Source organism: Thamnophis sirtalis, unplaced genomic scaffold (assembly GCF_051295495.1).
Source record: "Thamnophis sirtalis isolate CommonGarterSnake01/CBP01778 unplaced genomic scaffold, rThaSir2_p1.2 scaffold_1, whole genome shotgun sequence".
Taxonomy (NCBI): domain Eukaryota; kingdom Metazoa; phylum Chordata; class Lepidosauria; order Squamata; family Natricidae; genus Thamnophis; species Thamnophis sirtalis.
In genome coordinates, this window is record NW_028261381.1 from 169,016,182 (window position 1) to 169,037,983 (window position 21,802).

Sequence of the window (21,802 nt, forward strand, 5' to 3'; positions counted from 1 at the left end):
ATACTGACAAGGGTTATGAAATGGAGAGAGCGGGTTTTTTTTTTTTTAATCTTCTAGAATTTAGAAGATGGGACGGAGGAAGGGGGAGAGGAACACATCACAGCAAAAACATTACACAAAGAACCTACAACACTTTAAAAAAAAATCCATCTTTTTTTAGTGCAAAAATTATAAACTGACCATGGCACAAACAAAACGCAACCGAACACGTACTCAGAATGGATTTCCTTACTACCTGCACTTGTGAGTGTGTATATATATACACACAAATATCCAGCTATAATTCAATGGGGAAGGAGAGGAGTAGAAGTCTGAAAATAGGGGGAGCAAAGAATAGTAGGAAGCATTTGGGGGGGGGGGTGTAAGAGAGAAAGCAGGGGCCTCAATTCTTAGATTCAGAACATATTGTGTGTTTGTGGGGGAGTTCAGTCTGGAGACCCACCCTCCAGCTTTGGCCAGAAAGAAGGTACTACAAAGCTAGAAAAGGCAGAATAACAGAGTTGGAAGCAATAGCAATAGCAGTTAGACTTATATACCGCTTCATAGGGCTTTCAGCCCTCTCTAAGCGGTTTACAGAGTCAGCATATTGCCCCCAACAACAATCCGGGTCCTCATTTTACCCACCTCGGAAGGATGGAAGGCTGAGTCAACCCTGAGCCGGTGAGATTGGAACAGCCGAACTGCAGAATTGCAGTCAGCTGAAGTAGCCTACAGTGCTGCATTTAACCACTGTGCCACCTCAGAAGGAACCTTGGAGGTCTTCTAATCCAACCCCCTGCCCAAGCAGGAGACCCTATGGTGGCTGAGGAATTTTGGGAGTTGCAAGTCTGCAAGTTGTAAAAGTTGCGAAGATTGGAGACCCCTCGGTTTATGGGCCACTGAATCCACCCACTACTAGCCAGACAAATCTCAGGTTGGTTAGCCTAAGGGATGCCCTAACCTGAACATGCCTCCTTGGATGAGCGAAGCCACTTGAAAGGATTTCCATCTAACCAATTTGGAGCACAAAGATAATAATAACCAGACCCTGATTTGGTCAGAGGCAGATTATTTCATGCACGAAAAGGGTTTTGTTTTTGTTTTAATATACGCAGAACAAGAACTTCTTCCTAAGCAAAAGGGGTGGGTGGGAGGAAGAGGAGGGGGAAAGATTGCTGCCTTAGACCAGTGTTTCTCAACCTTGTCAACTTGAAGATATCTGGACTTCAACTCCCAGAATTCCCCAGCCAGCATTCGCTGGCTGGGGAATTCTGGGAGTTGAAGTCCAGACATCTTCAAGTTGACAAGGTTGAGAAACACTGCCTTAGACAAAGTTATTTAAAAAAAAAAAAAACGACCTGCAGGAGGCGACCCAGATCTCATTCCTTCAGACAAATTGCAGAATCTCCATGTGTAATTAGGAAAATGTTTGTGCCTCCTTTTCCTCCCTTGGCTTGCCTTGCCTCTCCCTGAAAATTCTTTGAAGGAACAACAACAACGATAAAATAAAAAAAAATAAGAAGGAAAAAAATAAAACAGAAACAGTTTTTACACGGTCAGTTTGCCGAGAGGAATTATGTGGCTCATGCAGCTAAATCTCCCAAACGGGGGAGGAGGGGGGGGGAGAGGTGGCGGTCAGACAGCTGTTTCTGAAAGCTGCTGCATGCACACAGGCAAATGAGCTAACAGGCCATGATGGGACTCCAGAAAACAGTCAAGGATCGGAGAATCAAGCGGAGAAATTGCAAGCCACTCTTCCTCAACAACCCCACCCCCACCCACCCCCCCAATGCAAGCGGCGGCTTTATGGAGTTTTATTTGGAGAGCCACAGCGGGCTTTCCTCCACCTCTCCAAGTCCAGTCCTTCTCCCTGGAAAGGCAGTGGTATTCACAAAGCAGCTTTAGAAATCATGGCCTCCTCTTTCTCCCCGCCCCCAACCCCCCCATTTTCATCGAACGGTCCACCCCAACTCCCCCGGAGGGTGGGGGGGGGAGGGAAGCTTTCAGCTCCATGCGGGATGTCTGTTTTTTTTTGTAACAGAAGCCAAAGGTCGGATAGTTTACGTACACAGGAAAACAAAACGATACACCTATTTTATCTTCTGAAGAGCTCCTCTGCCTTGGAAAGAGGAGGAGGAGGAGGAGGAGTGGGGGAAATATAACTTTCGCTGCCACGCCACTTCCCGAAGAACACAAAGCCCAAAGCTTTTAGGGCGAAGGACGAAGAAAGAGGACCAAAAATGCTGGAACTTTGGTGACAGAGGGAGGGGGAGGTAAGGGGGAGGGGGGAGGCCTGGGGTAGAAGAGACGGCTCTTTGAGGAACGTTCTCCCAACAGCAAGGCATGAACCTTTTAAGTTGGTGCTGGGGGAGGAGAGGCGAGCAGGACAGCTGCCGGGCAAGTTGTAGAACGAGCGATCGCTAAATTGGACACACAGTGGAGTCGCGGCTCTCCGGGGACCCTGATGGGATGCAAGAGATCCGAGATGGGCTCGGCCCGATCTCCCTCCGAGCACCAGAGTGGCGTGGACGTTCCGGGACTTGGTGATTTGGAGGCGCTCCTTTGGACTGCGCGGCACACACTCCCTTTCCGTTCTCCACCCCCACCCCCCACCCCCCACTACAGCCGGTCCATCCGGAAAGTGTCCTCTGTGGCGGCATCCGCAAGGACCATGTCGGGGTCGTTGAGCATGTGAAGCCCATCCAAGGTCAAGGGGTCGATTTTTAGTTCGTCCAGAGGGAACTGGGAATCTGAGTCAAAGCCGACATCCCCCACCCCGGCCAAAGAGCTGGTGAGATCTTTCGACAGACTGGGAGGCGATTCCCCGGTCACTACAGAGAGAAAGAGAGAAAAAGAGAGCAGGGGAGGGAGAGGGAGGGATGGGGAGGGGAGAGGGAGAAAGAGAGAGAGAGGGAGAGAGAGAGAGAGAGAGAGAGAGAGAGAGAGAGAGAGAGAGAGAGAGAGAGAGAGAGAGAGAGAGAGAGAGAATTTTGATCAAGTTTGCTCAGTTTCTCTTTCAATCTGAGCTATTTATTCTCAACTAATGAAGCCACTAAAGAAAAAAAAAGAAATTAGTACATGGATTTTTTTCTCGCCTAGCCTATCTCCGCCCCCCCCCTCCCAAATGGCATAGGGCAGGGATAGTGAACCTTTTCGATACTGAGTGCCGAAAAGGTCACACGTAAACGTTGCACGCCCGTGCTCTCGTCGGGGCCGCGCTCCAGAAAAGCTGAACTTCTGGGTCCTGGCGCACGTGCGCACCCAAAACTCAGCTGACCGGCACGCATGCGCACCCTGGTTTTCAGCACTGCTGCACACATGAAGGACAGGTAATTGTTGTGCGCGCACACGCACCAGAAACCCGAGAGACAAACAGGCAAGGCCGTGCGTGCCGAGCAACATGGTTTTTTGTGCCAGAGGTTCTCCATCACGGGCACAGGGCCAGGCTATCGTGGGAACCTTTACATCAGCCTACCCCACTGAGCCGGGCAAGCGGGGAAGGTCTGTTGCAGACCTTATCAGCTAAAGAATTCAACCGGTGGGGCCTCATCTCTTTCTCAATTGCCTAACTTTTTATTATCTACTTGCTTTTAGGATTTTAGTTCCTTGCTGTGCACTCTCCAGAGTACCTCTTTGGGGGAGGTTTATTTAAAAGAGTCATGGGGGGGGGGGGGGAGACATAACCCTTGCTTGCCAAATGCCTCTTTCTCCAAGCAGGGTTGGCCATTTCTAGGCTACAGGAGTAACCAGGGGCCCTTGGGCAGCCCCCTTAACCTCCAACGCAGAAGACTTTTCCGGTTTTTGATGGTTATGATGGATTCTAAGAAGTGTGATTAGTGATTTGACCTCTTTAAAAAATAAAAAAATAAAAACCCAGGCCATTTTTCCCCCCCAGGGAAGGGGACAAAACAGATGCCCTGAAGTTCCCTATAAGTTTTGAAGTACTCATTTCAACCCATTAACACAATTGCCTGGGGGGAAAAAAGGACTCTTATAACACCACTATTCACCAAATAGATAAATCACTTAAGCACCTCCCCCCCCCCCCCCCCCGGCCGGGTGCAAGGAAGTTTACCTATCCCTGAAGGTACAGGTTTAGCAGGCCCTGCTCCCTGCATTTCCCAAGGAGGCTGAAACCAGGGCGTTTCGTTACCTGTAAGGATGATGTTTGGGATGTTCCCATGGCTGGTGTAACTGAGCTGATGTGGGTCCTGGAGACTTCCGTGGCTCCCGGTCAGCCCCATCATGGCTGCCTGGGAGTAGTTGAGGGTAGAGCAGGGGCTGTACAAGCTATTGGAGCTGATGGCGTTTTCAATCATGTTGAACTGCTCGAGCTGAAGGAAGGAATCCTGGAGATCAGATCAAAGGCCTATTTCTAAGGCCACCAGAGGTAGGATGTGAAGGCCACCATTTCTCCCCTAGTTCTCCTCCCCAACCTCCTTTGAGATAGATTGCCTCTAAAGACATAAATCCCGCTTGGCTCCACCATTTTGCCCTTTGCCGGGGGTAGGGGAACGGTGGCCCTTTTATGACTTGCGCTGGCTCAGGGATTCTGGGAGTTGAAGTCCGCAAGTCATAAAGGAGCCATAGTTCCCCACCTCTGCTCTAGAGCCTTGAAAACTTTTAAGATATTGTAGACTCCAATTCCCAAAATTCCCCAGTTGGAGTAGAAGTCCACCCCACTTTGAAATAAGAGGACTTTTACAAGCAGCCGATGAGGGGAACCAGCTCTCTTCCAGATTTTGCTTTTGGTTCTGGAGGAGGCTGGGAGGCAACCAGACACTAAGAGTAGTCAAATTGAATATCTAGCATCCAACCGCATGGTCTAGTGGGGTGTCAAACTCAAGGCCCGCGGGCCAGATCTGGCTTGTAGGGTGCTTAGATCTGGTCTGCGGGGCCTCCCTGGAAACAAGGAAGGACTGGCCCGCGGTGCCTCTGCTAGCGAAAACGGGCTCCTGAGCTCTGTTTTTGGCTGGTACCACCTCTTGTAACCATCTGCCAGTGAAAATGGAGCTCAGGATCCGTTTTCACTGGCAGAGAGTTGCAGGACGCTGTACGAGCTGAAAACAGAGCTCGGGAGCCCGTTTTTGCTGACAGGGCGCTTGGGCCACCACAGGTGCCAATACAAATGATGTTAAGCTGGCCATGCCCACCCTGGCCACGCCCCACCCACCCACAAGATCAAACACAACCCTGATGCGGCCCTCAATGAAATCGAGTTTGACACCCCTGGTCTAGTCCATGATAATTTCCATGGTTCTTTTCTTCTGAGTAAATTTAGGTGCTTAATATTACTTCTGAAAATGAGGCAAATGACCTTTTTGTAGCCGAGGGCGGCACTTGTCAAATGTAGTAATTAAATCTAAACCACTTATCAATTAATTATTAGTTAAAAGTAATGAAAGATCATTCATGTCAACAGAAAAGCAGAGCTCTCAATTCTGAGGATCTTTTTACATTTGGAAGTTGTTATTAAAATCTGTGCTTTTCAAACTTTTTTTTTTCAAGGCCGCAGAACCAATTACTTTAAAAAAAATACACACTCTAGAATTCCTGGCCAAGAGGCAAATCTCTGGTGATTGAGAACTGGCTGCTCCGAGTTAACGTTTTTTTTTTCCTTCTCCTTAAGTCTCCTCCAGAACCCCACCAAGTTTTTGTAGAAACCTGGGATTCCCCCAAACACAGCTAGAAAAACCCTGGGCTAAGCCAGTCTGTAGTGGCAATGCAGAAGAACGGTGTTATTGCGAGGAGTTAGTAACATAGTTTGATTTCTCCTTTGTGTGAAGGAAAATCTACAGTTCATGCCGAGCCAGCCTGTTTATTTTTCACTCTACCTTGCTGAAAAAAGAAGATCCGGGGGAGAGGGGGGGGGGACAAAGGGGGGGGGGAGGAATTTTCCCGTGTCTCCCACAGTGTCTCCCACTGTGAAAGTCTCAGACTTTCGATGCCCATCCCAGGATCATGTGTCACCCAATCAAGATCAGATTTTGCAGCCTTCTGAGGCTATGAATTCATAATGTCATATTTTGTTAAAAACTGTGGGGTGGTTGTTATTGGGGGGGGGGGGGCTTATGCATGGAACCTAGCATTCAAGTCTATGGAGATTCTTGGTCATCCTGATCATGGTTGTCTGAAAGGTGCTACTTTCTTGGTTTTTCCTTGAAGACGTTTCGCTTCTCATCCAAGAAGCTTTGTCAGTTCCAAAGAACTGAAGAAGTTTCTTAGATGAGAAACGAAACGTCTTCAAGGAAAAACCAAGAAAGTCCAGCTGCCTTTTGAAAAAAGCACTTTTGGGGACAACCTAGCATTAGAGAAAACTGGCTGCCCTTGGGATATCCCTGTTGTGGTTATGAAAGAGCTCCTGACATCCTCTAAGAGATTTGGGTATCATCTTGCTTGGTACGTATGTCTTTTATTTTAGACTTTTTTAACGTTATACTTTAACTCTGCTTGAGCTAATAATGCTTAAAATCCCTTTATGTATTGGAGTGTTCATTTTCTTGGGATCCAAAAGAACCCAGTGGGCACTGAACACTGCCCTGACAGTTGGCAAAACACAGCCAAAGTCTTCCCGTGTCCACTTTGCTACATACTTTATCACAGCTTTAATGGATCTTACTCCAAAAGCAAGCATCTCAGCCCAAAAGTCTAGCAGGCATCCTTACTTTCTGCATCTTCCCACCAGAGGGCAGCAATGCTCCACGGCTGGACAAAGGAGACCTTGAATTATTGCCCTAATTTTTACTTCATTAAATTCGTCTATCCTATTTATTTCTCAACATTGGCTGACCTTGTCTGGATTTGTAAATTAAGAAGGATCAGGCCTCACCAGTACTTGGATGAAAAACCACCAGTGGTTTCCAGAGCTTAATTGGAAAAAAAAAATCGCACAGGGCAAAAACAATCTATATCCACATTGTTGCCACAAAATTGCATGGCTGGATCTGTGTAATCCCAGGAATCAAGGTCAATTTTTAATCTTATTTATCTTTTTGCATTTATACTTTGCTTACTCACTCTTGTGATGCACAAAGAATGGTAGTCAGAAGAAACATAAAAGTGCAAACGGTTTTAACCATGAGATTTGCACTTCAAAGGTCTTCAAGATGGAGATAGCAGAATGAATGTGGTTTAGCCAGTGACATATGCTATAATATTTCAAATTAAATTTAATTAAAGATACTTTTTGTGTCTTCTATTGTTCAGCTGCAGCAAGGCACCAATAACCTCAGAACTGTAGAAATCTTTAAAAAAAGGTCAACTTAGGAAACATGGGGCCATCCATTCATTTTAATTTAGGACATAGGGGAATCTCTGAAAAAATTTATGTGACGTTTATCAAGACTGCCAATGGATTCACGTAATCACACTCCCCAATTCAAATAGATTTACTCAAAAAGTGTGCTTGAGAAATGTGAAGCGGTAAAGAATCTCTTCTTAGAGAAGTCAACTTCCCCCATTATGTTGCAGAATTCAACAATAAGCAACTCTTTCAGGATTTCTGCGCTGGGGAAATTCAATACTGAACTTAATGCAGGAAAGGAATCCCTGTGGAAGCTGCTTGGAAAGAGGGAAAATCAGAATGGCCCCTCGTGAAATTAGCTCTCTGTCGACCCAACTATCTGCTGAGATGGTTGGTACATTTCTGCTGTAGACCAGGCCTTGGTTGCTCAATTCCATTACAAGCAGTTCTTGATTTATGACCACAAATGGGACCCGAATTTCAGTTGCTAAGCAAGGCTTCCTACACTGACTTTGCTTGTCTGAAGCAAAGCACCTGAATTCTGATCACATGATCACAGGGGATGCTGCAACGGTCGTTAAGTGCAAGGACTGCTTGTAAGTCACGTGCTGTAATTTTGAATGGTCGCTAAATGAATGGGCTGTAAGCGGAGGACTACCTGTACGTAAACGAAGTACATTTCCCACTCACCTGATGGGATAAAGCATTTGCTTGTCTGGCAGTCATCTGCTGATCGTAACAAGAGTCGCCGAAGACACTCCCTAGGATAGACGTTTGCTGCAAGAAGAAAAACAAGAATTAATGTAAAGTCAAGCCCATCCAATTTTTATAAGTTCAGAGAGGAATTTGGCTATCGCTTTTTCACCCCAAAATGGTGCTCCCAGGTTTTACCATTACATTTTGTTGATTCTAGGATTGATTTGCTCAAATTGTTAAGAAGCTATTGACTGACAAGGCAGTGTTCTCAGAGTGATTAACCGAAACAGAACGCTTATAAAAAGGGAGGGATAATTTGGGAGTGGGAGAAAAAAAAAAGATTTGGGAAATAGAAAAAACAATGCGTTTACAGCCCTATCCCATCCTAGATAATGACTGCAGAAGAAAAACGTAGATTGGGGAAAGAACACTACCATTCAGAAACATTTCTGCATATATATTTTAAACACTTGGGAGTGGGACAGAGAAATGTAACCTTATGACATTACAAAAGGGGACAATTATACGCTGATGGGTAAATTATATATGGAAATTGTTGACCTACATCAATCAAAGTTTCAGCCACCTTGGACAATTCCTGGCCAATCCCCAACCTTTCCTTTCTGGTAATGCAGCTTCAGTTTCACAGAGTTCTTACAGGAAACGGAATGGGCAATTCTGGCCCATTTTGACCTGTGGACTTCAACTCTCAGCATTCATAAGCCATCTGGCTCAGGAATTCTGGGAGTTGAAGTCCGTAGGCTGTAAAGGGACCTGTTCTGACCTTGGTTTCCCCAAACCACGAAGCAGACTCCTTGTCCTGACACAAAACCCTTTTTATTATAAGTTACTGTGAATTCCTCTCATTCACATCCAGCAAAGTCTTTCAAGAGTGAATTTTACAGTCACAAGCCTTATCTGGCTTGGAGACCTGCCAGGCCAATATTTTCAAAACTTGGCAAGGACCCTCCGGAGTGACGAATCAATTAAGCAAACTAATTGTCTCCTGCAAACTCCACTCCCCTTTCGCTTCTCTTTTATTCCCAATGGGAGGGGGGCATTTATTGTTCACCTGTGGCCTTACTCCCAAGTCGGCACTTGTTCCTTAGCTGTTCCCTTTGTCTGGCAACTCTGCACATGCGCACACTGGGAATAGGCTCCAGCTGTTCATCTGCCTCACTGATGTCTGACTCTGAAGCAGCTGATAACTGTTGGACAGCCGCCTCTGACGCAGAGCCCTCGTCCAAGCCTTCCCCAGACTCCAGGACTGGCCCATGTTCCTCCCCAACCTCCTCACTGTCTGAATCTGCTGCCAGCTCTGCTGGCGGGCCACAACAGAACCATAGTAGCTCACCCCTTTCAGCTGACCATGGCCTCTCTCTGGATCATCTGGAGTATCTACTAGGGATGGGGTTGAGACATAATTCCATTCTTTCCTAATTGGGTGACTCCAGTTGGAACATGGAACAGAAACACCTAAAGTGGTTCTGCCTGTCCCAATATGGGGTGCCACAAGGGCTTGGTCCTCTCCTCCATGTTATTTAATATCAGCACCGACGATGTCACCTAGTTTGGGTAACAAAACGTCTTCCAAAAAGCAAAGCAAGCTCAGAGAGCACCGAGGACCCCTCATATTTACCCTCTATACGAAACCACCAGGAAAGGACATACATTGATTCCGAGTGAAGTATCATTAATATCCCAAATGATATGTAGATATCCCCATGCCAGAACTGGACCAGATATGCTGTACATGTCCCAAATCTGTGAAAAGCATGCATGCATCTAAAGACGTTCCCGCTCCATGGCAGCAAAATCCTGTTGCTGTTTGCTGGTGATAAGTTAGAATCGCTCCCAGCCTGTTGGTTTTTCGCAAAGCTTTAAAAACTTATCTGTGTACACGCAGTCATTAGGCTCGGAAGGCATTAGAGGCCCTGTTACTTGGCCTTTACGTGGCTGCCGCTCTGTTTATTTACTTGTGGATGTTTCAATTGTTGCTTTTTAAAAATGTTTTATCATGTTAGAATTGTAAGCCGCCCAGGGTCTCTTGCTTGATTTGGGTGGCTATAGAAATGGAATGAATGGCCCAGGATTCAGTTTCTTGGCCCTCTAATCAGTGGTGGGATCTGCCTGGTTTAATGACAGGTTCAGTGATCGTGTGCTTTGTGCGTGTGCGCTCCGCACACGTGCGCAGTTTTAACAAAACTTACCTTCCAGGTTAATTTTGGGGAATAACACAGCTGAGGCGCGGCAATGAGAGGGTATAGGTAAGTAATGCGCAGGGGCGGGCAGGCGGGCCCACCTGATTGTCGGAGCAAACCGGTTCGCTCCCCAGCTGATCGTCAGAGCTACTGGTTCGCCCAAACCAGCTGAATCCCACCCCTGTCGGTGATGTATGTGTGTTACTATGTCAGGATTCTGCTGTGAGAACCAGAGGATGGAAAGTAGGGGCTTCAAGGTGGGGTGGGAACATCATGGAAATGACAGGGATGGAGGCGGAAATGGGGACACACTGGACGCCTTCTGCTCCAGACCTACAGGCTGGGCCCTCAACAGCTGAACGGGGCTGAGGCAAAGGGGGAGATGCTGCGCTGGAGCCGAGTCTGTTGTTCTGCTGCAGTGCAGCCCTGGGACATCCGCCTTCCCTTCTGGAGCACCGCTGTCGCCCCTCTTGGCCCCAGTGCAGTGGCAGAAGGAAGAAAGCGAGTGGGGCCGGTGCTCCGGACAAGAGGGTGAGTGGATGTCCCACCAAGCTCCAAGCGGCGGGGTATTGCACCCCCTCCCATTTACTCTGCCGCGCACACGGCTGCAAAGGTTGCTGGGCTGCCCCCTTGTTCTCGCCGCGGCTTTGAGAGACTACTGGCTGGTGGGGAGGAAGGGAGGTAGGCTAGCGGAAATGCTTACCTATGTGTAGGCAGCAGGAAGCGCTGTGAGCACATGCTCAGTTCAATTAAAATTGAAAATTCAATTAAAAACAAGATGGCGGAGAACCGGTTTGGGGGCGTGGCCGGCATGCAGGTACTACCAGTTCGGAGAGCCAGCCCCGATTTTTACTACCAGTTCTCCTGAAACCGGTAGGAACCCACCTCTGCCGGTTGCCAAGCAGGCGAATTTTAATCAGGTGACCATGGGGATGTTTGCAAAGATTGTTGTAAATGTGAAAAACAGTGATAAACCCCTTTTTCAGTGCTGTTGGAACTTCAAAAGAGTCACTAAATGAATGGTTGTAAGCCAAGGACTACCTGTACTTGAATCTGTTCCCAGTTGGATGCTGGTTTGGATATAGGTGCGATGGAAGGCCAGGGGTGCAGTCTAGCCCAGTTATCTGGGAGCAGTTTGAACCTCTCGGGCCTAAGGAAGAGAACGGGGCCAAGACAGCTGTGAACTCAGCCTCCTGTTCCTTAAATCCTGGGTAGGCGGAGGGGGGGGGGAGAGAAAGTGGGGGGAACATGGAGAGGTTAGAGATTCTAGCGGTCGTTAATTGCTCTTTGGGGAAAGGGCAATTCCACCGTCCTCAAGAAGCCATTGCTGGACAATTTTCCTCCTGTGTCTAACCTCCCTTTAGGAAAGATTGTGGAGAAGACAGTTGTGCAAAAGCCTCAGCAGGCATGGAATGAAGCTAATTATACGGATCCTTTCAAGTCAGAATTCCCCTCAAGGTGAGATTGGGCTCCATCCCCATTAGTTTTCCATCAGATCCTCTGAAACAGTGTTTCTCAACCTTGGCGACTTTAAGTCCTGTGGACTTCAACTCCCAGAATTCCCCAGCCAGCATAGGAATTCTGGGAGTTGAAGTCCACAGGACTTAAAGTCGCCAAGGTTGAGAAACACTGCTCTAAAACATAGTTTTTCCAGCAATCTTGGGAAGTCTATGGGGAGCCTGCGAGGTGGTTCTATGATATTAACTGGTGGTTATTCTCTTGGGTTTTTTTTTCATGTTTTTATTTTGACTTATATATTGTTTTAACTATAGCTGTCTTTGTACGCTGCCCAGTCACGTTATGTGAGGTAGGCGGAGATACAAATAGTGCTAAATAAATAGATACATAAATCGAATTATTTTGTGAGGGCCACGTTATTCCTTATTCTAGAGTCTAATCTTCAGAATTCCCATCTGTCCCGTTGGTCGATGCCCACACATTTGGAAAGCATCCAGATTGGGGGGGAGGGGGGGAATGACCATATGCTGTATAATAATGAAAAAAACTGCATCACGGGTAAGGTAGAATAAAGATTCTGAAACAGTATTAAATGCGTGCATTGCAAGCTTCTGCAACAGAAAGATTCCCCACCACCACCGCCTTTTCTGCTTTGATGAGTGAGTCTTTTTGCCATGCAAGTACCTTTTGTTCCATTAGAAAAACAGGAAACATGGAGTGGGTGACAAAAAGTCCTTTCCCTGCTTCGTTAATAAATTCTGCAGGTCTGTAGCTCCAAGGATCAATACCAGGTATATTTTAAAGGAATGGGTTTGGAATAAAATCAAGGAATTTATACCAAGGCTCAAATCATATACACCAGGCGTGTCGAACTCAAGGCCCAGGGGCCAGGGCCAGCCATATGGCTCTGGCCCACTCTCTGCCTCCGATGCAGAGCCCTCATCGGAGCCTTCCCCAGACTCCAGGACTGGCCATGCTCCTCCCTAATCTCCCCACTGTCCGAATCTTCTGCCAGCTGTGCTGGCAGGCCACAAAACCTGCCTTACTTAGCAACAGAGACTCTGGACTCAAGAAAGAGTGCAGAGAAGAGCAACGAAGATGATTAGGGGACTGGAAACTAAAACATATGTTGCAGGAACTGGGTATGTCTAGTTTAATGAAAAGAAGAAACTTTGTCAACTAATCTTTATTTAGAATACGTTATAAAGGTTTAAGGCTATTGGATGATTTTGTAATAATTAATGAAATGCCATCAGGTGGTTGTGTTTTTAACTATGGATTATTTTAGGCAAAAGGACACTAAAACAATTTCAGTCAAATGAGAACTATGCTATGTTGATAGTAAGACCCAATAAGACTCTTTGACATTTGATATGAATATAAGTAATGACTGTGGAAGGGATGCACAAAAGCTAATTGTAACCAATCGACACACTTTCTACAAGATGTAATATAAGATTATGATTTTTTGTGTGTGTTGTTTGTTTAATAAAAATAAAAATTTCTTGCAATAAAAAAAAAGATGATGTTGGATAGCCATTTGTCTGAAACGGTATAAGGTTTCCTGCCTAGGCAGGGGGTTGGACTAGAAGACCTCCAAGGTCCCTTCCAACTCTGCTATTGTATTATTGTATTGGTCCCAATTATGATTATAAGCTGAGGACGATCTGTATATTTGCTCTTCCGGTTGACAAAAAGCTGATAAGCCTCCACTATTCTAAGTCACAGATGCCAGAAACAGCATCCCCATTGTTGGATATAGTTTCAGAACAGCTACAGGTAGTCCTTGACTTACAACAATTCATTTAGTGACCGTTCAAAGTTACCACGGCACTGAAAAAGATTGACTTGCAACACCATTTTTTCGCACACACGACTGCTGCAGCCATCCCCATGAAAACTCAGATGCTTGGCAACTGGTTCATATTTATGACCATTGCAGCGTCCGGGGATCACGTAACCCCATTTTGCGTGGAAAGGTCGCTTGTTCAGGAAAAGGACAAATTTTTGAATCCAAATCTAGAAATGCATTGGAGCAGCTACAGCATTGCACCTTATGCCTCTCACAATTTCCTTAAAGAAGCTGCACCTTAATCTGGTCCTGTTGCACAATTGCATGAATCTACAATCTGAGTTAACATCACACTGGAAATCACTATCCTCCTTCTTGGTGGTGGTGTTTGGGGGGGGGGGAATGCCTAGCTACTTCACCATGTTGGGAAATAACGTTTTTAGAATCTGCTGGATTATCATTTCACCGGCTAGGGTCCTGCTCCCCTCCCAGCTATTGGAAAGCGTTCAATTTTTATGACTAAGCAATGATGCAAAACCGTGTTATAAACGCTTCCAAGCAGCTCAGTAGATCAGCAAGAATAGATGTAGAATTTATCTAAATTTCCCCCCACGGAATCATAAATGCAGTTTTAATAACTACCGGTAGCAAAAGCTGCTCCAAAGATATTAAAACTGGGACGTTTTTGACTGGTTCAGCACTTCAGGATCCAAGATTAGTCCCTTTGCTGCCTTTGCAAAGAGAGCGTTGGGCAAACTGGAGAAGTATTTGCTCGGTCAACAGTTTCCCTCTTCCCCTTTTAATACAAACTGGCTGAACACCCGCTATAAGGAAATCAAGAGGGCCACCGCTGCTTTGTCAGGGAAAGAAGCTGATTTTTAATGCAGCTCAGTCCTTGAACTGAGTCTAGGACCACGAGGCCTATGCCACCCTAAGGGGCCTCTGTGCCTTAACCCCACTAGCATAGGGCAAGGCACTCAAACGGAGTCATGCAATTTGCTCTCCTGCTTCAGAGACTCTGTTGCAAACCTCAAGCAGAACCTTTCACATCTCAAAAAGGGCCTGGATGCAGCTAGCTTTCTCTCACACACTCATTTTCTTTCTTTCTTTCTTTCTTTCTTTCTTTCTTTCTTTCTTTCTTTCTTTCTTTCTTTCTTTCTTTCTTTCCTTCCTTCCTTCCTTCCTTTCTCTCTCTCTCCCCCTCTCTCACACACAAGCACACACCTACACTCACAGACAGGTGGTCCTTGACTTAAATCCACCATGGAGCCCCACATTTCTGTTGTTAAGCGAGGCGTTTCCTAAGCGGGTTTTGCCCCCCATTTTACGACATTTCTTCCCACCGTTGTTAAGTGAACCACTGAAATTGTTAAGTTAGTAGCCCAGTTGTTAAGTGAATCTGGCTCCCCGCCCCCAATGGAGTCTGTTTATTCAATGATTATAAAAGGTAGTCACATGACCCAACAAGACACAGCAATGGTGTGAACCAGTTGCCAAGCATCTGAATTTTGATCACGTTGACCATGGAGATGCTACAAAGGTTGTTAACTGTGAAAAATGGCCAGATGTCACTTTATTCAGTGGTGGTGTAACTTTGAAAGGTCACTAAATGAACTGACGTGTGTGTGTGTGTGTGTGTGTAGAGGAAGGGAGAGAGAGAAAGAGAGAGGGGGAAGAGAAAGAGAGGGAGAGAGGGGAGAGCAAGAGAGGGAGAGAGAAGGTGGGAAGGAGAGAGAGAAGGAGAGGGGGGGAAGAGAGACAGGGGGGGTAAGGAGTGAGAGGAGAGGGAGGAGGAGAGGGGGAGAGAGAGAGGGTGGGGAGAGAGAGAGAGAGAGAGAGGGAGGGAGAGAGAGAGAGAGAGAGAGAGAGAGAGAGAGCGGGAGAGAGATATCTGTGTGTGTATGTAGTTGAGTGGGCCATTTCTTTTTAACTGTGCCACATGGAACTGTCATGGGTATCGATAAAATCCCAAGTGGGTAAAAAGAAAATCACAAGAGTTGGAAGGGATTAATTGGGTTATTGAGTCCAACCCGCTGAATAATAGAGACAATAAAAAAGCAGCCACTGTGTCTCTTGTGTAATTTGTCCCATTATTAAACTGTTCTTATTATGAGGAATTTCTTCTGTAACATTCAGTTGTTGGGGGGGGTGGGGGGAATAGGAGGTGGAAAGGATACTAAATCGTCCTCTTGAGTTGTTTATTTAAAAAAAAAATTTTTTTTGAAGGAGGGATAATAAATAAAGAACAACCTTCCTTCTTGTAACTTAAATTCATTATTCTGAGTCTTGTACTCTGCAGTGAGAACAGGAAACCTCTTCTGGGTGGCATTTAATTTAAACCTTAATTTCTAGTTACCCAATCATTCTAATTACCCTTCTCTGATCTGGGTCAGAACAGAATGAAAAGAATGACTCCTTCCAATGATTTGGAAATTATGGTTCTATGGAACATTTGCCATATTTTCAGCCATGTCCTATTGCTTGCTTGTATTTGGTTTGCAATCCACTATTATTCCAAAATAATTCTCATAAATATGACAGGTAATCTTCAACTTTGCACCATTAATTAAGCAGGTGGAAACTAATCAAGGAGAGAAGCAACTTTGAACTGAGGAGAAATTTCCTGACAGTGAGAACAATTAATCAGTGGAACAGAAGTTGCCTCCAGAAGTTGTGAATGTCCCAACACTGGAAGTCTTTAAGAAGATGTTGGATAGCCATTTGTCTGAAACAGTGTAGGGTTTCCTGCCTAGGCAGGGGGTTGGACTAGAAGACCTCCAAGGTCCCTTCCAACTCTGCTATTGTATTCTATTGCACTGTATAAGTGTTGTGGCCTGCCCCTGGCCAGCGGAGCTGGTGGCAGACTCAGAGAGTGAGGAGGTTGGGGAGGAACCTGGGCCAGTCCTGGAGTCTGAGGAAGGCTCTGGGGAGGGCTCTGAATCGGAAGCAGAGATGGCCGTCCAACAGTTATCAACTGCCTTCAGAGTCGGAGATCAGTGGGACAGAAGAACAGCTGGAGCCTGTTCCCGATGTTACCCGCAGAGCTGCCAGGAGAGGGGAACAGGCGAGTAAAGGCACAGGTGGACAGTGAATGGCCCCTCCCATAGGGAATAAAGAGGAATGAAAGGGGAGTGGAGTTTGCAGGAGAAAATTAGTTCACTTAATTAGCGTGAAGATTTGTTCGTGACTCTCACAGATTCCTTGCCAAGTATTTTCTTGTACAGGATTGCGAAGATATCGGCCTGGCAGCTCTCCAAGCCTGATAAGATCCGTGGTTGTAAATTCACCCTTGAAAGACTGTTTGCCGGGACTTTGCTGGTTGTGAATGAGAGGAATTCATATTAGCTTAATAAAAAGGGGTTTTGTCGGCGTCTGCTTCGTGATTTTGTGAAGTCTAGGTCAGAACAGTAGTGACCTTTCAAAGTTACAACGGCACTGAAAAATGAGACTTGTAAACAGTCCTCACATGGGCAAACTGACGCAGCATCCTTACAATCACGATTAATATTGGGTTGCTTGGTGTCCTCGCATGTATTTAAAACGGATGCAACGTCCAGGGGTCCTGTGATCGTAACAACCAGCTTTCTTAACAACGGAGATTCTGGTCTCAATCATGGTCGTAAGTCAGGGACTACCTATATTCCCATTCCATACAGTGCATTTTTGTTTCCTAAGTTAAGAATCTCAGAATTTTATTTCTTAAATATTAAACTTCAGTCAATTAATTTTTTTCAATCGAAAGTCCATCACAACTGATGTTTCTAACAGGATCAATCAAGAAGCCCATAAACCAGGAATAAAGACAAGAAATCTCTTCCAATCATGGCCCCACAATCTGATATCTAGTATACCCTGTTTTATTGTAGCTTTCATTATAGCTTTCAATAAATCTCTATTTTTCCAGGTATAAACATGTTCTCTGGTATATTCAAGAGTAGACCACATCTAAATATGGAGACTTATTCTAACTTACATTTTATCAAGATTGGCTGATTGAAGATGTGTGGACTTCAACTCTCAGAATTCCCTAGCCAGCATGGCTGGTTGGGGAATTCTGCGAATTGAAATCCACACTTCTTCAAGCTGTTGAGAAACCATGTTCTAATTTCTTCAACAAACATATTCTTTTTTTAAAAAGCTACCTAAATTAAAGTTAGCGCTGTATTTTGTGGTTCACAAAAGAAACACATATTCATTCACATAAAAGTATTGGAGAAAATAAGACAAAATTCATCAAGGAGACTTGCCTTATATACACTGGCACAGTTCTGCTACGTTTGTTCTATAAACATTTTTAAAATTCAAAAAGCACAAAAACCACACCGATCCATACCTTCCCATATATCCCCCTCCCCTCCACTATGCACCTGTTAATCAGAGGTGGGATTCAGCAGGTTCTGACCAGTTCTGGAGAAATGGTAGCGAAATTTTGAGTAGTTCGCAGAACTGGCAAATACCACCTCTGACTGGCCCCGCCCCCATCTATTCTCTGCCTCCCAGCTGATCAGGAGGAAATGAGGATTTTGCAGTAACCTTCCCCTGCCATGCCCACAAAACCATGCCCACGAAACCAGTAGTAAAAACGTTTGCATCCACCACTGCTGTCAATGTATTTCGTATGCCGCCCAGAGTTCACGAGAGTTGGGCAGTCAAAAAAAAAATGAAATAAATAAAATGTATTTAAAACCGTACTTTTAATTCTGCACGGTGATATATCTCGGCCTGCTTTTTGAGCCCAGAATGGCATCCTAACCTTTTTTTTTTAAAGAAGAGGGCAACATTCGAAAGATAATGAACACGAGGGAGGCAGACATTAGTATGGGGGAGAACAGGTTCGGGTTCAGATAAGCATCAGATTTTAGCAAGAAGGAATCCCCACCCAAAGGATCCCAGTCCTTTAACGCAGTGTTTCTCAACCTTGGTGACTTTAAGTCCTATGGACTTCAACTCCCAGAATCCCCCAGCCAGCATAGCTGGCTGGGGGAATTCTGGGAGTTGAAGTCCACAGGACTTAAAGTCACCAAGGTTGAGAAACACTGCTTTAACGCAACCCACCCAACTTGACCGAGCGTTATTATTATTATTATTAGTTTGAAACCATTCAAAAAGCTGGATGGGGAAAAAAAAAAGTTAAGAAGAGGGAAGAAAATATATGAGAAGCATGGACCCCCAAAAGGCCTTAGAAGCATTACAGTCCCTTACTTGAGGGGAGCTGCCAGGAGAGAAAGCTTGATTGGAGACAGGAGAAGTGGGAGACTGGTTGGCTGGGGAGCCAGCATTGCTGCGGTACTGCTGGAGTGAGCCCTACAGAAGGACACAGTGTTAGAGACTGCGGGGGAACAGGAGGAGAGGGAGAGAAAACACAGGTTTCTTTTCATGTACAGGGAGGGGCGGTGGGGAGGGTGGGGGGGGGAAGGGAGGAAAAGGAGAAGAGAACAGAAGGCAAGAATAGTCCTGGGTGAATTCAGCAGCACACAGTACGGTTCAACAATGCTCGGAGAAGTCATGAGCCTAGAAAAGGGCTTCTCAAAAAGGTGTTTTTTTTCAAAAGGCAGCTGGACTGGGGGGGGGTTTCCCCCTTCGAGGAAGGAGAAGACATTTCGCTTCTCATCCCAGAAGTGTTTACAATGCAGTCTTACAACACATACAATGTCTACAACCTTTTCAGAGTTTCAAGAAGATTTTCCCTATTTGCACTCTGATACAGGTGACCCGATATATAGGGGACGTGGGGACCCAGTGGCTAAGACGCTGAGCTTGTCAACCAGAAAGGTCGGCAGTTTGGCGGTTCGAATCCCTAGTGCCACGTAACGGAGTGAGCTCCTGTTACTTGTCTCAGCTTCTGCCAACCTAGCAGTTCGAAAGCACGTAAAAATGCAAGTAGGAAAAATAGGGACCACCTTTGGTGGGAAGGTAATAGCCTTCCATGCACACTCGGTGTTTAGTCATGCCGGCCACATGACCACGGAGATGTCTTCGGACAGCGCTGGCTCTTCGGCTTTGAAACGGAGATGAGCACCGCCCTCTAGAGACGGAAGCGATTAGCACACATGTGCAGGGGAACCTTTATCTTTACAGGTGACCCCCAAGGGCACAGAAAAAAGCCCCAAGAGCTGTCAGGGAGAGTGCGAACAACCAGGTGACTCTAAATAAATATGAACCTTCAAACACCCCACCCCCCCCCAATCCTGTCAGACCTAATCCTTCCATCGCCTCCACCATTATTCCAGAACTGATGAGGCTTCTTGGATGGGGAGCACAAAGTCATCTTCTTCTTCCTCAACGAAAAACAGTCCAGTTGCCTTTTGAAAAAGCACCTTTGAGACAACTATGACTGAGAATCTCCACAGGCTAAAAAGGGATTCTGTTACAACCCAGGTTGATTCCGGTTGCCTGTTTTGAGATGTTTCTTCCAGCTTTGGGGGGACTGAGTAACCACAATACCCTGAAACCCCAGCTTGGAGGTGGGGGGGGGGAACCCTCTACTTCAACCATTATGTTTCTTTCCTACCTGTGCAACCCATAAGGCGGAACACATCCACTTGCACAAATTCTTTTTTGGAGGAGCCTGTGGAAAAAGTTATGGACCTCGCATGCATTCTCATGCTTCTGTTTCAATTTGCAAAAGATTTATTGGGTGGAGAAAGTGCCGCCTTCTCCAAAGGATGGGACCAAAACACTTCAATTCTACACAGGGGTATTAAAATTGATCCGAAGGATGGCTTGCTTTAGCTTGATGACAGATTCAGCTCTAACACCATGAAGCAAGCCTTACTGCAAAGATTATCACTTGGAAAACTTGCACAGACTAGTGGAGAATGGTGAAAGATTCATATAGTGTGCAGAAAGCCAGCTTCCCCCCCCCCCCACACACACACACATACATGTGAGATGCAGAAGAGGCACAGCAGTGCAAACTGGGAAGGTATTTAGGACAGCCAGTGCCACAGAAATACAGTATTTCTTTTTTTTTAAAAAAGCCACCAGGCATACCTAATGCTTGATATATGGAAGGCAGAGAAATAGGGAGGCCACATTTTGTCACACAAACAGCCCTGAAATCACTGGTACCTTGGCTAGTGGTTGTGTCTAAACATCATGAAAAGCCTTTGCTTACTGCAGGGGCAATTTATTCCGAGTGAAAGTCACAGTCTAAGTTAGGGATGTCCGGCCTTGACAACTTTAAGACTCGTGGACTTCAGCTCCTGGAATTCCCCAGCCAGCTATGATTTTTTATCTTAATGATTTTGCAGGTTAGGATACAATTAAGCTGAACAGGTGTAGTTAATGTGAGGCATTTTTTTCCTGGCTTGCGGGCTCATTTCAAACCGTTCAATGTGGTTCAAGGATTAGCTGTTAAACTACAATTAACCTAAAATGGAAATTTCCAAACTCCTTTTGCAATGACAGAGAAAAGGGGGAAAGTCTGCAGAAAATGGGGAAGAGAGATGCAACCATTCATCCCAGTTAAAAGATGGTTACCTATTTTGACAGATTAAAAGAAAACTTCTTTGGGGTTGGAAAAAAACAGCAAATACATCAAGCAACTCTGTGTGTTCAGCTTTAAGAACAATCTGCTTGGAGTTAGTAGGCCGATTGAAGGTTCTAGCTAGCTAAATCAATGTATCTCAAACTCAGACACTTGAAGATGCTTGAACTTCAACACTGGTTGGGGAATTCTGGGAGTTGAAGTCAACGCATCTTCAACTGGCTAAGATTGAGAAATACTGGACTTTGGTGATTCAAACCCAAGAGAAAATTTTGTTATGGCTGGGCACTGATCTCAACTGGCGCTAAGGCTCTCTGAATCCAGGCTGGGGGACTGGCTGTGAGCAAAAGGAGAGGTATGGAAAGGATTATGGTTGGGGAACTCATGGCTTGAGATTTTCAGGGGAACTGCCATGACCAGCCACAAGTTAGGGGATGGAAACATTTTCAGCATGAAAATGACATGGCATGAAAAAGTAATGGAAAAAACATAGCCGTGATCTTGTGAGATTGTGTCCATTTATAAATTAGACCTCTACGAAGCCCAGCTGAGATTGCAGGTGAGGTGTCATTTTCTGTTCTACTCTGAGAGAGTAGAATAGGAAAAATGTCAAATCACTCCATAATTGTTGGACTGGAGTGAAGGAGCAGACTTCCCTCACAGATGGCAGCACCTTGGGCAGGGGGCCAAGTTTTAGATCATAATTATCTTGATTGATTATACATGCAGTCAAGCTGTTGTCAACTCTTAGCAACCACACAGACAGATTTTCTCCAGGATGATCCATCTCTAACCTGATCCTTCAGCATTTCCCCACATTGCCCTCACCGCCGTTGTTAACGGAGTCTATACGGTCTATACGATGGATGGCTGAAAAAAATATTCTGGAAAATGGCCCAGACAAACCATTTCTATGTTGTTGCCAAGAACAACTTAATGTGGAG

The 21,802-nt window shown here is 45.6% G+C and overlaps 1 protein-coding gene across 4 annotated transcripts in view; it reads right to left on the bottom strand.

The window, feature by feature from the left end:
* Window positions 1–1,941: 1,941 nt before the first annotated feature.
* The window catches only part of CRTC1 (CREB regulated transcription coactivator 1), a 94,580-nt gene continuing 74,719 nt past the window's right edge, over window positions 1,942–21,802 (bottom strand). The window contains exons 11-14 of one of the 4 annotated variants that reach the window (XM_087703256.1): window positions 18,572–18,673; window positions 7,913–7,999; window positions 4,133–4,328; window positions 1,942–2,810 (exon numbers count right to left, since the gene is read on the bottom strand). In XM_087703256.1, the coding sequence (XP_087559382.1) occupies window positions 2,599–2,810; window positions 4,133–4,328; window positions 7,913–7,999; window positions 18,572–18,673 (597 nt within the window). In that variant the 3' untranslated portion in view covers window positions 1,942–2,598. The remainder of the gene's footprint in view (window positions 2,811–4,132; window positions 4,329–7,912; window positions 8,000–18,571; window positions 18,674–21,802) is intronic. The other 3 variants (XM_087703257.1, XM_087703258.1, XM_087703259.1) reach the window with 3 other exon arrangements.